Genomic DNA, 17,327 nt, shown 5'->3' with positions numbered 1-17,327 from the left:
CCACAGCAGTGCCTTGCTAATTAATAATCCAGAGGTTGGCCAATGTCATTTCCCATCCCTACGACCCGACTTCACTTGCCCCAGGAAAACAAATGTTTCTGAAGACCCACATTTCTTGAGCCGGTCTTGGGCCAAGAGACGTAACCAATTAATATTGCTTAGCACTGTGTAAGCATACAGGGATGAATCCGGCTCCTTCTCAAAACCACAGAGTTTGATGGGGCCAGATTTTGGGACTATGCCCCAGGAGGTAGAGAAGTTATTAGACTCATTTTCCCCAAGGCCAAGCAGTGAGTCAGGATTAGAAATCACAAGCTCCTTCTTCCCGAACGCCAGTGATCATTTTTCTAAAGCAGAGGTTCCCGATCTGTTGCCTGCGGGACATTTGCCAGTGGCTCATCCCACGGTGCTGGCTCCTCCCTCTCATTTCCAGCTGCTACATCCCATAACAAGGCAGCTAAATGGTGCTCGGCACTTTCCAAATATCACTCAGCCATGGGCGGCAGGTATCGAAGGCCAGGGGAGGCTAAGCCACCCCTAACCCAGGCCGTGGCCTTGCCCACATTCCGCCCCAAGGCCCTGCCTTCCCTCCTCTGTATGATGAGATAACAACACTTCCTCCCGCACAGTGGTGTGGTGCCGACAGGTTTATGAAGCACTCAGATGCTGCAGTGATGGGGAGCAGATTACCTTAGACTGACAGGTTTTATTTGCCTTACAGTAGCATCTACAGGTCCAGGCCCCAGTATAATACGAATGCCTAGATCTTATATAGTGCTTTTCAACCATGGATCTCGAAGTACGTCACAGTCTTTACCCCATTTATCCTCACGGAACCCCCGGGAGGTAGGGCAGTGCTGTTTTCTCCATTGTACAGAGGCACAGAGAGGCTAGGTGACTTGCCAAAGGCCACACAGGGTGGTGGAAACCCAGATTTCCCAAAACCTAAGCTTGTCCCTAATCACTGGATCATCCTTTCTCTCCTGTTGTGCTAGGCATGGTATAAACTAACATGTATTAGTTTGGGGAAGGTCTCTGGCCTGTGTTTTATAGGGGGCCAGATGAGAAAATCACAATGGTCCCTTCTGGCCTTGGGATCTACGACTATAACAGAGACAGGCCCTTGCCCAGGGACATTATAGGATTGTGAGCAGGGTGGGAGGCAGAGCCCAGAGCAGGGAAGGAGGTGCCCCGGAGACATACTCTATGACAAGTTGGTTCACACTAGGGAAAAGTTGGAGAAGCTCTATGTTAGGCTCCCCTGCCTCTCAGAATTAGCCAAATCCTCTCTGGTGGCTGGGCTTAGTTAATGTGTCCTACAGATCACTGCAGCAATGCTTAGCCAAGGGTCCTGCTGGCCAGCAATAAGATAATACTTGGCACTTCTCGAGTATTTGGGGCTTTCACTGCACTCTATGGAGGTAGGGAAGCATTGAAACCAATCCCTGGTCAACGGTGAATGCCACAGTTTGTCGTTATGTAGCACGCTGGGGCCATTCAAAACTTCAACAGCAGGAACAGAACTTACACCCTCCTACTCTGTCAAAGTACAGGAGTGATCTGCCATATAGGTCAGCTGAGTCATTCTGATTTCATCCACTGGAGGGTATTGGTGCGTGTTACATGCCAATTCACTGCACTACTGCAGAGAAGGATGCTCCGGTGGTGAGGATGCTCACCTGCAACTTCAGAGCTCCAGGTTCAATTCCCTGCTCCTCCAGAGTGCCTGGGTGACTGGGCCTCAGTTCCCCTTCTGTGCAATGGGGATAACACTGCCCTGACTCACAGGAGTGCGGTGACAACAACCACCTTAAGGACCGCCAGGCACTCAGATACTATGACAAGTGGGGGGATGAGATAAGCACTAGAACTAGATAGATCCTCCCCGCTTCCTAGCTACAGAAAGTGAACTCTGGGGAGGTTGTGTGAGTCACACAAGCGAGTGAGCAGCAGAGCCAAGAATAAAGCGCCACTTCTCCAGACTCCCAGGCTCTGTTATAGCCACTACACCATGCTTCCACCCGCTAAGAGGAACAGGTGGCTAAGGAGAGGGCAGTATAGCTCAGTGGTTTGAGCATTGGCTTGCTAAACCCAGGGTTGTGAGTTCAATCCCTGAGAGGGCCATTTAGGGATCTGGGGCAAAAATTGGGGATTGGCCCTGCTTTGAGCAGGGGGTTGGACTAGATGACCTCCTGAGGTCCCTTCCAACCCTGATATTCTATGACAGAAAGGGAGTTTGGCTGAGAGAGCAGGAGGAGAGATAGAAGCTCTCTGATGCAGCTGCTCTCTGCATATCTTACATTCCCCAATTCGCCAATGAAAAGGGCTGACTGAGTCCATGACCTGAAACAAAAGGCACAAGTCAAGGCACAAATCGGCCCATTGCTTTGGAGGAAGTTGTCATAGGTGTATATTCCAAATGAGCAACAACAAATATCTAGATACGAATTTCATGAAAAGGCACATGAAAAAAATCCATATCACCATGGCTAGGGGTAAGAATCTGCCCTCTGTTATAGGAATCAGACCAGACGACTAATGGTCTCCTGTGTGGAGCAGGGGCATTGTAGACTAGTGGGTAGAGTGAGACCCTGAAAGTTCTGTTCCAGGCCCTGCCACTGACTTGCAGTTTAACCTCAAGCAAGTCACTTAGTCTACCTCTGCCTCAGTTTACCCCTTCTGAAAAGCAAGATAAGTTCATTCATCTTGCTAAAGTGCATTAAGTTTCTTTGCTGAAAGGGGCGATTTAGGTGCAAAATATTATTTTCTCATTCTTACAATTCACACCGAGACACAGCCAGCAAAAAAACCCCTATCAAATAAACAAAGACCCGGGACTTATTGAAAGGGTGCAAGGATGTTAGCACTGAAACTTCCACTTATTGTGTCTTAAAGGAAAGCGCATTAGGGAGGGGGAAGTGGTTTATTATAGCAACATTCTTTTCCCTCTCATCCTCTTCAGCTTCCTGGTCTTTAATAGTGTTTGGGGCCAGAGGCGGAAAAGAGCAGCTCCCAGATAAGACAAGCTTAGCACAGCTCCTGCTGTCTCAGCCAGACGGGGGCTGTTTTTTTGGGGGGAGGGGCACTCAGCTACTACCTCCAGCCCATGGGATCCGGTTGGAGTCTTGGCTGCACTAATAAGCCATATTTTTCACATGTATAGCAGAGAAAAGCACTTTACAAAAACTACTAGCTAGATCTTACTGAGTGATTTGGCCTTCTCCACACCACTCTGGCAAAATTCAGCCATCTCTGGGGCAGACTAGAGCGGCGGCCAGCCAGCACATGGTCAAGGGGAGGGCAGTTTTGGAGAAGGAACTCAGAGCAAATCCCCCTGCTCACAGGAGAAGTGCCCTGAGCTATTTATGGACTGCACAAAGCAGATGGGACCTTGATTTTCCATCACTTCTGAAAGTGAACGAATTGTACAGGAGTCCTGGGTGCCTTTCGCAGTCAGCGCCCTCTCGCAGCTGTGCGTGATGCCATGGCAACTGCCTCAGTTTCTCTCCCTCTACCATCAGTCGTTTGGCCCTGTGCAGGGTGGCTTCCTCTTAGGAGTCCAGCTGAGTCGTCTATAGCCTCTCCCCTTGAGGGGCAGTGAACCCTAGCAAAGAAGCAATAATCGCAGCCCCCATAGACTCCAGACTCCTTGTCTCCAGATCCTTTTGCTAGTAGATGGTAGGAGACCCCAGCAAGGCCTGCTCACTCCTCTGGGATCCAAGGGACCCTTCATTAAGCAGCAGGGACTGGCTCCTCGCAATCCCTTGGTGCTTCCTGGTCCACCGCTCCTGTAACCCTCTTCCAGACTCACAGTTTCTGATTCTCTTTCTCTGGAAGTTCGACTTGCGGCTGCTCTTCTGCTGAAGGAGTCTGTGCTTAGCTGAGAGAGCTGGTCTACCTGTTAACCCCTTCGTGGTCATGGCAGCCTGGGGTCTATGCACCCCACGACCCCAGGACTTACTTTCTCCGACTCAGAAGAAGTTACCTTGCTGGGGTTTGAATCACTGAGTCAGAGTATTTGACCTAAGACTTAGCCATTCCCTTAGCCCCCAGGTGGTCACCCACAGAGCAAGCCATCTGCTGAGCACGCAAGCTATCACGAATGGTTGGGTCTGTTAGACGCCAATTTAGAGATGCACCAAGAGCCAAGGAAGATGAAGTTACACCAAGGATGAATGCGGCCTGTTGCCCTTCAGATGACCACTGGCATCATCGCACCAAGCAGCTCAGTTCCTCGTGGCCTCAGTGGAACCCATCAGTCACCCCTTCTGGCAAATAAGCTATCTGCTTTGAAAACCTTTTAGCATCTTCAACCTCCCATTCCAACCATGTGACACTCACGTTTTTGAGTAGCTGGGAATCAATCCAGCAAGAACCACAATGGGACGGAATAGTTATTGAGCCGCAGCTCATTAATACCGAACAAGTTTATCATGATTAGCATCATTAGGAAGAGGAGCTAATCAGGATGAGGTGCTACTTGCCAGGGCTCCAGGCCATTAGATCAGAATTAGTTCATCTTAAACTATTGATAGGTACGTCATATGAACCTGAGTGCTCTTTGGCCAGCTGAGCTATCATAACCTGAGTCAGAATCAAAGTGATGAGGCAGGATAATTAATTAGGCACCTGGATAGGTTTCTTCCCAAACTTCCAGCAGACCCCAAAACTTCTAGATTTTCCGTAACTCCCCTGTGTCAGCCATGTGGCACTACACAGAGTGTACAGTGCTCAAAGGGAGGAGGAACCCTGATCGGGTCAGGAAATAATGTCTCTCGCAGCCGGGCAATGGGGGAGGACAGTGGAGTTAAAGGCATGGATATAGACCCTGCAATCAGATCTGCGAAGGAGGAACTCTGTGCTCATGTAAAGCCCTCTCCATTCAAATGACCCTTCATGTCATCACAATTCTCTGCAGCCACAAAATCATAGACGCGTCAGGCTGGAAGGGACTCCAAGAGGTCATCAAGTCTGGTGCCCTGCACTATGGCAGGACCAAAGAAAGCTAGACCATCCCTGACAGGTGTACTTAAAAATCTCCAGTGATGGGGATTCCACCATCTCCCTTGGAAGCCTGTTCCACAGCTTACCTCCCCTTAGAATTAGAAAGATTTTTCCTAATATCCAACCTAAATCTTTCTTGCTGCAGATTAAGCCCATTACTTCTTGTCCTACCTTCAGTGGACATAGAAAACAATTGACCTCCTTATATCGGCTCTTAACATATCTGAAGACTTTCATCAGGTCCCCCATCAGTCTTCTTTCCACAAGAAGCAACATGCCCAGGTTTTCTAACCTTTCCTCATAGACCTCAGGTTTTCTAACCCGCTGATGATTTCGGTTGCTCTCCTGTGGACTCTCTCCAAGTCGTCCACATCTTTCCTAGAGTGTGGCGCCCAGAATTGGACACAGTCCTGCAGCTGAGGTCTCACCAGTGTTGAGTAGAGCAGGACAATTACCTTCAGTGCCATACATGCAACACGCCCACTAACATACCCTAGAATCATAGAATGTCAGGGATGGAAAGGACCTCAGGAGGTCATCTAGTCCAACCCCCTGCTCAAAGCAGGACCACATCAGAATGATACACATCAGCCATTTTTTGCAACTTCATCACACTGTTGATTCATATTCAATTTCTGATCCACTGTAACCCCCAGATCCTTTCTGACAATACTACTACCTAACCATTTATTCCCCATTTTGTAGCTGCACATTTGATTTTTTTCTTCATAAGTGCTTTGCACTCATCTTTCCGTCACCATGGCTGGAATCCAACCAGGCGGGCTGACCTAAATTATTATTGTGATAGCACGTAAGGACCCCAGCCAGGGATCAGGGCCCTGTTAAATGAGGCATAGTACAATCAGAGACCCTGTCCCAGGAGGGCTCACAAGCTTAGATATAGACAACAGGTGAATAAAGACATGCAAGCGTGGGCGAGGGCAAGGCAACAGTACAGAGAGGTGTGTTTGCACATATTAGGAGCCAGGGTGGTCTCAGTGGCCACGTGGTCACCAGCCCAACCGATACCACGAGGTATTTCTGGGTGCTGTGGCAGAGGCAGAGTTTAAGGAATGACTTAAAAAGAAGATCAGGTGGTGGTTTTGTGAATTTTGATGGGGAGTTCTTCCTAAGCATAAGGGAGAAAGCATGGAGGTGCTCGTGGGAAAGAGTGGAGAAGAGGGTGATCAAGGCAGATACTGCTGACAGTACGTCAATGTGAAAATAACAGAATGGGAACGAAGGGCAGGGTTCAATGGCGAAGGGCCATTAAGATGAGGACGAGGACTTTGGTGGGGAACAGGTCTTGTGTTCTCTCTCTGCAGAGAGGTGAATTTCACCCCCACGTGAAGTAGGCAACTTCTTACCAAAGGCTCCAGCTCCCGGTGGTCAATGAGGCTGAACTCTCTGCTGAAGTAGTAAAAGTGCTTGTAGCAGGTGTTGACATGGGCCTCGGCACCCATGCTGATGATACTATCGAAGTGATGGATGTAGACATGGACGAAGACTCGGAAAAGGCGGGTGAGGATCTTGGTACACACCTGCTGGAAATTCTTGGGGAAGGGGACTCCTGCAAGGCAGAAGCAAAAGCCATTTTCAGCGTTTAAGCATTTGACAATTTCCAAACAAGTAACATTTAAAAGGCTTGGTACATCATCACTGTAACAATATGGAGGATTCCACCTCACTATTTATTACACTGACGATCATCATTTTACTGTTTCCTGGCACTTCTCCCATCTGCTTGTAGTGTCCAACTGTTGTCTCTCATCTTACCATTAAGCACGTTTGTGAGTCTTTACAAGAACAGGTTTCAGAGTAGCAGCCGTGTTAGTCTGTATTCGCAAAGAGAAAAGGAGTACTTGTGGCACTTTAGAGACTAACAAATTTATCTGAGCATAAGCTCACGAGTACTCCTTTTCTCTTTACAAGAACAGGGTCTAGTTTTATGCACTGTGAGTATCTCCACTAAAGTCACTGGAAAGAGCTGCAGTGGGTTTTGGATCTGGATCACAGTTCAGAACTGTTCAAGAAACAGAATATTTCTTTTCTGGGAAGTTTTGAAATGACTGTCCATTCTCATTGAGAATTAAATGTCAAAGAAGCCAAAAATGTTGCTATGTGAAAAAAGACCAAAAAAGTGTTTTTAATTGGAAAGATCAACATGGGAAATTACCACATTTCAGACGCAAACAAAAATTTTACCAAATGTCAACGTGAAATGTTTTGGTTTAGTTTTGAAGCGGCGGCCATTCAAAATGCAGGTTTTTGTTTTGATTCTCCCAACTGGGGAAATTTCATCCAAACAACACCTTTCCGGCAGAAAATTCCAATCTTGGCAAAGCCACGTTTTCCAGTGGGAAAACTTTTCAGTTAAAAAAATTCCGCCAGCTCTACCCATTGGGCATAAAGTTAAGCATGCGCTTAAGTGTTTGCAGGATCGGGGGCTTAGCCTGTAATTTCTTTAGCCCGGTGGCTGTCTTTTCACAGAAGGGGTGCACGATATCTAGCACAATGGAACCTTGAGCCCTGATCGGACCCCACAGGTGCTACAAATAATTATCAGTAACAATAACAACCATCAAAGCTCTTAATAGACATTAGCTAATGAACCCTCCCAAATTCCTGTGACACGGGCATGCATTATTAAAGCTGGTTGAACGCTTTAAAATGACAATATTTTGTTGCACGGCCACCTTATCACCAAAAATTGAAAACACGCCTGTCTTTTGACTATTTACATTATTAGCTCTTTCGGTCAGGGGCTGTGTCTCCCCTGCAGCCGGGAGCACGCTTCGCAGCGCGGGTACACAGACACATGCTAGCACTGCTCAAGCTAGCATAACCAAATTACAGCGTAGTCCGGGGTAGCACAGGAGTGGTTCAGGCTAGCCACCCAAATACGCACGCAGAGGTTCCAGGCAGGTTTGTACTCAGGTGATTAGCTCAAGCCACCACCCACGCTACCCTGGCTACGTGGCTCTTTTTAGCATGCTAGCTTGAGCCGAGCTCGTGCATGTCTGTCTACCTGCGCTGAGCAGCACGCTCCCAGCTGCAGCATAGATGTCCGTGCAGCACAATGGGGCCCTGATCTCAGCTGGGGCCTCTAGGTGCCAGGGGAATACAAATAATAATGCCTCCACGGGCATACAGACACTGTTCTTATGTTTCCTTGATGGAGATATAACACCTGCGAACACCGGCAAGTGCCCTATCCAGCTATTCCTCCCAAATGCACCTTGCCCGGATCGGGTGCTAACTCCAGGAGTCTGGCTGCCCATGCACAGTGGGCTGGGAGAAAGGATCCCACTTCCCCCACCATACAAGCCTGCAGAGACACAGCTAGACTCAAGCTCAGAGAAGATTCATCTAAACTTGTCCGAGCCGAGCCAGCAAGTCAGTGGCCGTCGTGGGTTTATGCCACAGAAGGTCCTGGATTCTGGTGCTACGTTTAGTCTGTCAGATTTTGCCAGGCCTTTGCCAGTTTCAATGGAAGTTACATGGGAACACGGAGAAGAGGATCTGGAGCAGCAGCTGCTTCGCAGAATGGAAATCTCAGGGTGGCAGGTTTGCAGATGGGCGGTACAACTAAAACCATTCCAGTTCCAGCCACAGCCCCCTCTCCTTATTATGTATATTTAGCCATGTCTGAAAACAAGCTCCATACCAAACATTGATCTGTCTAACCAGGCTTTATAAGATATATGCATCAGAGCCCCATTAACGGTGCTCTTTCACCTCCGTTCACTATTAGACACCACTTTCAAAGACTAGCTGAGGAAGCGTCAGCAGCCATGCATTGGTTTTCTGCACCATACTTTCAAGTGGGCTATGCTGGGTCCCCCCCCTTTGAAGTCATGCCTCCCTGGAAACGTAGCAAGAGGCTGTTTAATCACTGAAGCTGCCCAGCCTAATGACGCACAGATTAGCATTTAAAGACATCTCAGAGGAGTTGCATCTGCACAATGCGGCTTCTTCCGATGATTTTCCGATGAACCCCTGGTGCGCCGATAAAGATGAGCGAGCATGTGTTAATTACAGCCATGTTCACCACAGTCCAGCCGCGCTCTGTGTATTAGTGCATAAAGCACTACTATTTAACCATGGGAAAAGTGTCAGGGCTGGATCTCGGTGAGTCCAATGACCACGGTAGGCCCAAGCCATGAAGTTTGGACCTGGATGCAGAGTTCAAGGGGATTTGGTCTGGGTTTCGTTTTGACCGGCTTTCGCAGCCAAAGAGTGCTAGATAGAGGAAATGGGACTAGGCAGTGTTAAATAGGGGCCAGCTGAAAAATTTGGCTCCATCTGAAGATTAGAGGAAGTGTTTTGTAAATCCAGATCTACACTTTCTCTCTGACCCACAACTCAACCTCCTCTCAGAGGCTCAGGGGACCTAGTGAATTTCACCTACAGGATTCCGGGTCAAATCCAGCCTAGCTTGGTAGTTGCTAAATGTTTACCAGGTGGTGGTAAAGCAGGTTGGCTGATCTCAGCCTTGTTCCCACCTGACAAGTGGGCCAATGCCACCACTGGGCTAAATCTGAGATGTACTTAAGAGGAGAGACACAGACTACAGCCTGTTTCCAAAAACATAGTTACCCCTAAGCTCTGAAAACTATCGGAAACATGATGACAAAGCACAACACATCAGGGGTTCCCCTTCGCATACATTGATTTAAAAAGCTGCATAGATTTCATGTTATTTATAGATCCAACGACCAGATTCTGCTTTCACTTATGTGGGAGAGACTCCGCTGGGTTTAATGGAATTACACCTGATTTTCACAGATACCAGGCTAAATTCTGCTCTGTTTTCTTCAACTAAAACACACTCAGCCCTCTGGTTTGTTGTTTGTTTTTTACCCTTTTGCTATGAGACAGGATTTCCACAGCCGATTATCAATAAGAAAAGGTGCGGTTAGGATTTTGCATCAAGTCTTTTATTGCTTTCATGGAAGGTGGGTGAACCATGAATACCTAACTGAGAAAACGAACCTATCGTGTGGACAGTAAAGGGTTAAATTGACTGTAGAGGATAATAGGACTGGCCTGTGGTTAAGGTCCCGGATGGGAACTCCAGAGCTTTGGGTTCTGTTCCTGGCTCGGTCACAGACTGTGTGTAAACAGCAGCAGGTCCCTTCATCTTTCCATTCCCCCAGCTGTAAAACGGGGCTAAGAATCCTGCCTTACTGAGCGTGTAAGATCTTTGGGGCAGGGACTGTCCCTCACTATGTGTTTGTACAGTCCCTAGCACAGTGAGGCCCCGATTTTGCCTGGAGACTGAGGCGCTAATAATGTAGCTGAGATATATGAAATGCTGCCTCTAAGGAAACCAAACCAAACCCCGAGGTCTGCTGGGGGACAAGGCTGTGAGGTGATTCCATGGGATGAGCAATTTTGCCCTCTATAATAGCAAAGCAAGCAAGCAGCTTGTTCAGTTTCCCCGCAGCCTGGAGGGTCTAGGTTAACTGGGGCTCTCTTTGGGCCTGATCCAAAGCCCACTGCAGGCTGCTGGAGTCTTCCACTGACTTCAGCAGGCTTTGGATCAAGCTCTTGATTGGATCGAGTAAAAGCCCTAAATATTTGAGATCAGCAGCTCACCTGGAGATGGAGCTGCTGTTACTGCATAGAGAAGGAAGGCAGAACATCACGGCCCCAGCAGAGTAAGATGAGGCTGGAAAATGATGAAGCATCAGCCAGCAACACTCCCCTTAATAAAGAGGATCCATCACAGTCAGTGACTTTTAATGAGTGTGTGTTTTCAGCATTGCCACTGGGAAACCGCTCTGCTCTCCAGAGGGGCTTCTGAGATGCTGTTCATAACACTACCAGGGACTCAGCAAGGGGCTGTTGTGAAGGAAGCAGCGAATGCCGCAGCTCTGTGTTTGTGACCTAGTGTTGCTTACGCATCCTGCTTCCCTGATCCCTTTTCCGACCAAAACAAAAAGCAAGGAAGAAACTTGATCCAACTTGCCAGTTTTAGTGTATGCTGTAAACAACCCCTGGGGCGGTGCTTATAAAATCAGATCACATGGTAAAACCAGGTCAGGGGGCTGGAGTGGGAAATAAAGTCTGTTTCCCAGAGCTAGTATTGTCAGAGGACTAGATTCTTTGCTCTGGCTGAGTTTACACTTAGGGCGGGACCAAGGGGAGTGGGAAAGGTAGCTTTACACCACTCTGGGTTCCAGGGCTGGCCAGGAACCAGTCCAGACTTCTGAGTGCCTTAGAGCAGCCTCAGGGCTGCTCTAACTTACATCTAGCTGCCAACAGCTCTGAGGGGACATTTCAGCAGCTGGGGACCACTGTGGTGTAAAGACACTCTGGCCACACCCTCTTCTTCATGAGAATAGCCAATGCACTGGGGCAAGGGAGGTGCCACCCAGGGACGTCACTGAAGAATTCTCTTTGGGCAAGGGGCAATTTAGAGAGGGCAGAGTCTCAAGTGTTTTGTGACACCAAACCAGTAATGGGTAGGGAATGGAAGTTCCCTGTTCAGACCAGGAGATGGAGAAGTCCACTACTGAGAACGCAGAGACGATGTCTTCCCAGCCAGAGTCACCTCCTATGTGCACACTCCCAACCTTCTCGTTAAAAGATCAACAATCACAGGTCCAAGAATTTATATTGCTCTGCCATCACCTTCTGCAAGAATGTTCTTCCGCTGATGCCTAGGTCTGTGCTAGTTCTGTGGAGCTCAATGCCCAGCCCTCTGGAGGGATGAACTCCCAACGAGACAAAAACCAGGGAAAAAAATGTTTGCATGAACTCCCATGCACCGAACTCATCAGCTCCAGTTACCACGGCCCAAGACTGATAGGCTAGTCCCCACTTCTGCCACATGGTGCCACAGTGTTATGATTCCCCATGAACACACACACAAGCCCACATATGCCCATGTGGCACTGGAGTTGGTATTGCCTTTGATTTGGAGTGTGCAGGGGATGTTAACAGGCAGCTGTGGGTGAATAAGGCAGAAAGGTTTCCAAGCGATCAGACACGGTGACATCAGGCAGATCGGACAAACTGGATTTGGCAAAGTCACCCCGAGCACGTGCTTGATGTTCAACTGTAACTGAACGTGAATTCTCCACGTCATGCTCTCCTCTGACATGTCAGTACGTTGTCCCTTCTCATCCACCCCTACATCCCATCACATGGCTGCATAAGCTGCCACATCAGCCTTTTATAAGAACTGAAGAACTATGCCCCGTCCTAGGGAAAGGGCTCATCATAATAATACGAAATTTATTATCCCAGCCCATCGAGTCCAGATTCCTGCTGCCACCCTGCTTCGGATGAAACGGGAAAATAAGCACAACACCCCTGTGCATGGGAAGTAGTAATTCCTTCCTGACCCCTGAGATGGCCAGGAAACGACCTGAAGCATGGATATGTCATTCTAGAATCTTAGCTTCTACCGGGCAATTGCAGCAGATACAGGAGAATGTATATCCCCATCATGCTCAGAAGCAAGTCTTAACCCAGACCGTGCCAAAGTATTTAAAAAGGAAGAGGCAAGCTGTCTGTTTGTGGTACACAGGATCCACTCAGCATGGTGGCCTGAAAGATGATTAAAAAGCCTTCCTCTGGGCAGGAAGTGGGGTGGAAATCTGATAAACTTCCACCCCCCTCTATCTATGTGCTGCTGTGAATTTTCAAAGCCCTGAAGGCTTCTTACCATCCTGCTGCTCCTACCCGCAGTTCAGCATCGGAAAGTGGCAAGTTCCAAAGCAACGGGTACCAGCCTTGCCTCTTTTCTCACATCAGCAAGGAGCTAGGGAAACTGAACTTCCCCTTGCCCTGAATCTAAATTCAATGGATGTTCTTTCGGGTACCGAGCCATCGCCCTGGCAGCCACCGCACCCCTGCGAGAACAAAACACCCACACCAGGCATGTTCCACATCTCATCTGTCCCTTATGGAGTGGCATAAATAACTCGCCCTTCTGCTCCTCAAGCCATCCCATCTTGGCTCTTAACCGAGCTGCTCCCTAGAATGATGGAGCATCGTTTGCCACGGGGGCAGGGACATCCGGAGCTAAACGAGCCTCCCTCTCTCTCCAGCCTCATTAGAAGAAAGAGGAGCCTTCCTGGTAGAAGACAAGGGGAAGATTTCTCGAGCCAGAGGCACACAGGGCCATTCAGCTGTAACGGATCTGGTGTCAGGCAGGCTTGCGTGATTCTTAACATGCTTTCCCTTCAGCTGATCTTTGCTGCATCGATAAAATTGCCTCACTGATGGCTCATTAGCCATCGCTGAGAAATTAAACTCCTTCCCCAGCCCCAATCAGACCCTTCTGAAAAAGAGCTAACCTGACTTCCAGAGATTCCCAGCAGCACCGACCCTGCACTTCCAGATGCTCAGCTTTAAATCACGACCGAGGACACTGGGGGGAAATGAGGTTGGTTATCGATGTGGAACAGGGTTACTTATTGGAGAGGCATCACGTTATGGAGCAGAGCGGTAATGGGCCCCCTCTGCTCTAGCCCAGTGAGGCCCCAATCTTGGTTGTGACCTCTAGGTGCTAATGTAAATAATAATAATCCATTATTATAATTCCAGCCACAAAGACAGTGCCTAATTCTAAAATCCAGGCCTGCTGCTTTTATCACTGTGTTAACCAAAGTCCTAATATAGAACAAAACCATATGAAAGGTTTCCCTATCACATGATACATGATGGTGCTGCCATAATCCTACATTATAGGATTGTTTTGACTAGAGTGAGCAACTCAGGGCTAGTCTACCCAGGAAAATGAATCCAAATGAACTTTTAAAAGGGATTTGTTAAACCACAATAAATCCCTGCGTGGACACTGACACAGAATTAAGGTGGCCTTAATTCAGTTGAGTTTAATTCGCTTTGGAGGACAAGCCCTCATACATAGTGACTTTGATTCCAAAACACTTCCCAAACTTCAAAACCTGATTGGACAATCTACACCGAGAAGAATCATTTTCCCCTCTACAGAAATGCAGCCACATCTGAGGTGACACATAGCAACTGCTTAACAGCACTCAGGAACAACAACAACAAGTGAGGCCATCGAGTGAAGAGAACCGTATCCATCTGAAACCCTCGGAAGGATACAAGTACTCAAAATTTAATTACCTTAATTGATATTTGGCCAGGACCCTGGTCTTAGGGGTGACTTGCAGCCGTACAATGGTTTAGCACCTTAATTTTAACTTTACTGGGACGTTTTACTTGAAACCTACCTAGGGTTGTGCTTTAAATGCTCAAGGAGACATGTTTTCCACACACTGCACTGATTGCTTCAAAACACGGAAACCATGTGAGACAATGGGTAGAAAGACATTAAAATGAGAGAAATCCAAAAGTATACACAATTATGGAAACACAATTCTAAGCAGTCTTTGTATCCTCCCTGCCAGGAGTCTGCCTACGTACACTAGTGCCAGCTAATTGCATTCTTTCATTATTAATCAGTCCCATGAAACTGTAGAAAGGAATAATTCAAGTCAGCAGTATTAATACAATGAATTATTAATTATTATTATTCAATCCCATTTTGGCAGCTTATTGTTAACAGAATGGCCCCTTCCTCTTTAAACACCATTTTAAAAACTTTTTTTTAAAACGCCACTTAAAATTAATGGCAGGACAGCAGCTGCAAATTATGCATGGTGTTAATTTCGGAAGGAGATGGGAAAAGACAAAAAAACCCCTCCTTGTTTTCTCAGCTGGCTGGTTTTACAATCGCATCATGCTGCGTCCAAATGTTTCCCCCCTTTATTATTGGGAAAGTATCAGATTGTTTTGTTTTGTTTTGTTAATTGTGTTCTTTGGGAAAGGGCATGGAAGGCCCAGATTGTGTTTAGAAAGAAAGCACTTCACATAGTTGCTTAACTATGAACAAAGCCTGCTAATTTCACGGACAGAATTTAAAAGGGTGCTCAGCGCTCTTTTACAATCTGTAGACCTGATCTACGCAGGTTTTGTACTGGAGTCACTATGTCGGTTAAGGGTCTGATTTTCTGTGGACATAGTTTTATCAGTCCAATCCCTCATATGGTTGCAGTTAGACCAATATAAAAGTCCTTCTACCATTATAGCTTATTCCTCTTCCCATAAAAGAATAAGCCATCCCAGCATGAGGATCTTTATACTGGTATAACCGCATCCACATTAGGGTAGTTGTAGTGCTTTAACAACATTGGCATAGTAAATCAGAACAATGTGGGTGTGTGAAGCTAAGTCTTTAGCCTTTACCCTTATCTTCCATTGTTGACTCATACCACCACTGTCCTTAGTAATCCTACGCCCAAGCTTCTACATGAAATAATTCCGTGGGGCCTACAAACACCTCAACAAGGTGGCATGTGGCTACCCCGGCCCATGCTGTCTCATTGTTCCTGTCCATCTGCTGCCTCTTGTCTTACTCTTGGATTATAAACTCTTTGGGGGTTCTCTTTTTGTTCAGTTTGTACAGCTCCTAGCACACTTAGATCCTGGTCCATGAGCTGGTCCATAGGTGCTACCACAATGCAAATTATAATAATTCCTGTGTGTGCGTGTCCCGTAGCACTGTGTGACAGCAACCATATCTGGGAAAGGAAGCCATCCCATGAGTGGGCACAGCAGCTCAGTCAGGCCTCAGCATAACGGGCTGCCGTGTCTAGCAACACCCCAGCCGTGCTCAGCATTCCCTTCAGGCCCACAGAAAAGCTCCCCCACTGGGATAAGATAGGAGCTGAGCGGGGGGCGGGGGAGGGGGGCGGTAAAGTCCTTCCCAGCTACCAGATGCGCAAGGCCTCCTCGCTGAAGAGAAGGGAACGGTCACATGCCCAATCACCGCCCCATAGCAGCCTCACTCCTTTGACATTGCTGCTGAGGGGCAAACCCTGCCTGTACTTCTGCAGCCCCTGAGGGTACCCCGGCAGCAGAAGGGCTGTGAGGCTCCTGCCCAAGTGGATCTCAGCCACCAACAGCAGTGGGTCCCCCTGGCTTTGCCCCCTGCTTATGTGGATTTTCCGTTCCTCCCCTCTCCAAGCGGCCAGGGGAAATAGCATCTGTGGATCTGCTCCGCTGACCTGGTGAGGGGAGTGGGGGGAAGGCTGTTTCCCTGATTCAGTCTACACATTCACCCCACCCAATCAGAATAGCCCCTGGAGTCTGGGCTCTCCCTGTGTTCCCTCCCCCGCTGCCCCGGGACTCCAATCAGTGTGGTACCTGCATCCCTAATTACAGAGGTCACCTGCCTCCCCCAGGATGGTGGCACCAACCATTCTGCATTCACTTTAGGTGGAAGTGCTGGCCCAGGGCACAGCTGCTGGGCAACCCACGGCTAGGTGTCCCTTGTCCCCCTCATCAAGATCTTGCTCATGGTTGGGAAGCTTGGCCCGATGGGAGCTTTCCCTGGGCGCTCAGCGGGCTGGGCTGGACCTGTACCATCCTGTCCCGAGCACGGGGCAGCGCGGCGATGCAGAGCAGAGAAGGAGTTGGGAGTCCAAGTCACAATTCCTCCCCTGCTCCCCCTTGGAGAGGGAGTAAGTTACTTCCTCCCTTTTAATGGAGCAGCTCATCCCCCCGCCATGCACCCCGGCAGTTAAGCTGGCCAGGGACGAAGGGCAAGCGGTGGAGCTTGGGCCCTTCACAATCCATGCCCGCCATCCCAGTCACTCACAGGGAGCTGTATGAGATACATAACTCCTGCTCCCCACTCTCAAGGCTGGAGTCTCAGCAGGGCCGAGCTGGGGTGGGGAAGGGGAAAAGACCTTAGTTCCCTGCCTGGCCAAGGGAGGGCTGCGACCATCTAACCCAATGTAATTGCACCCGCAAATCCAGGGCCAGGTTCGGCTACCCTCACTGATGCTGAACAGACCCGTTCCTTCATGGGAGCCAGTGGGACGGTTCAAAGTGAGGGCCTAAGGGTATCAAAATCTGGCCCTTTGAAACTCTGGGGCTGCAACAGAGACTCAGAGTCCGAGCTCCCCAACGACCCGTCCTATCTGCTACAGTGCTAACAAACATTAACGGCCAGATCCTGCACTAGGGTATATCCTCCGCGGAAGCCAAAGCAGCTCTGCAGATGTACATCAGCTGAGTACCCAGCCCTAAAAACCAAAGGAGTCAATGATACCGTGAGCCAACCATCCGCGTTAATTTCCATCTGATTTCCCAGAGCCAGGAGGAGCGATTTTCCACCCCCAGCTGCACAAAGCGCGTTGGTTTGTGGAGTAGCAAGTCTCTTTCCCTGCCTGTCAATACAGCTGGCCGACTAGCCCTGCTGAACTGTGCCCCCCCTCTACGTTTGTGATTTTTGGATGACTCAGACGGCCGAGGAGAACTGCAAATAACAT

General features: G+C 48.6%; 1 protein-coding gene across 1 annotated transcript in view; it reads right to left on the bottom strand.

Moving 5' to 3' along the window:
- The window catches only part of MOB3C (MOB kinase activator 3C), a 49,915-nt gene that overhangs the window by 11,115 nt on the left and 21,473 nt on the right, over nucleotides 1-17,327 (bottom strand). Inside the window, exon 3 of the mRNA XM_073357814.2 lies at nucleotides 6,372-6,574. Coding sequence (XP_073213915.1) covers nucleotides 6,372-6,574 — 203 coding nt within the window. The remainder of the gene's footprint in view (nucleotides 1-6,371; nucleotides 6,575-17,327) is intronic.

This window comes from Lepidochelys kempii, chromosome 8 (genome assembly GCF_965140285.1).
Source record: "Lepidochelys kempii isolate rLepKem1 chromosome 8, rLepKem1.hap1, whole genome shotgun sequence".
NCBI classification, from domain to species: domain Eukaryota; kingdom Metazoa; phylum Chordata; order Testudines; family Cheloniidae; genus Lepidochelys; species Lepidochelys kempii.
This window is presented reverse-complemented; position numbering and strand designations above follow the sequence as displayed.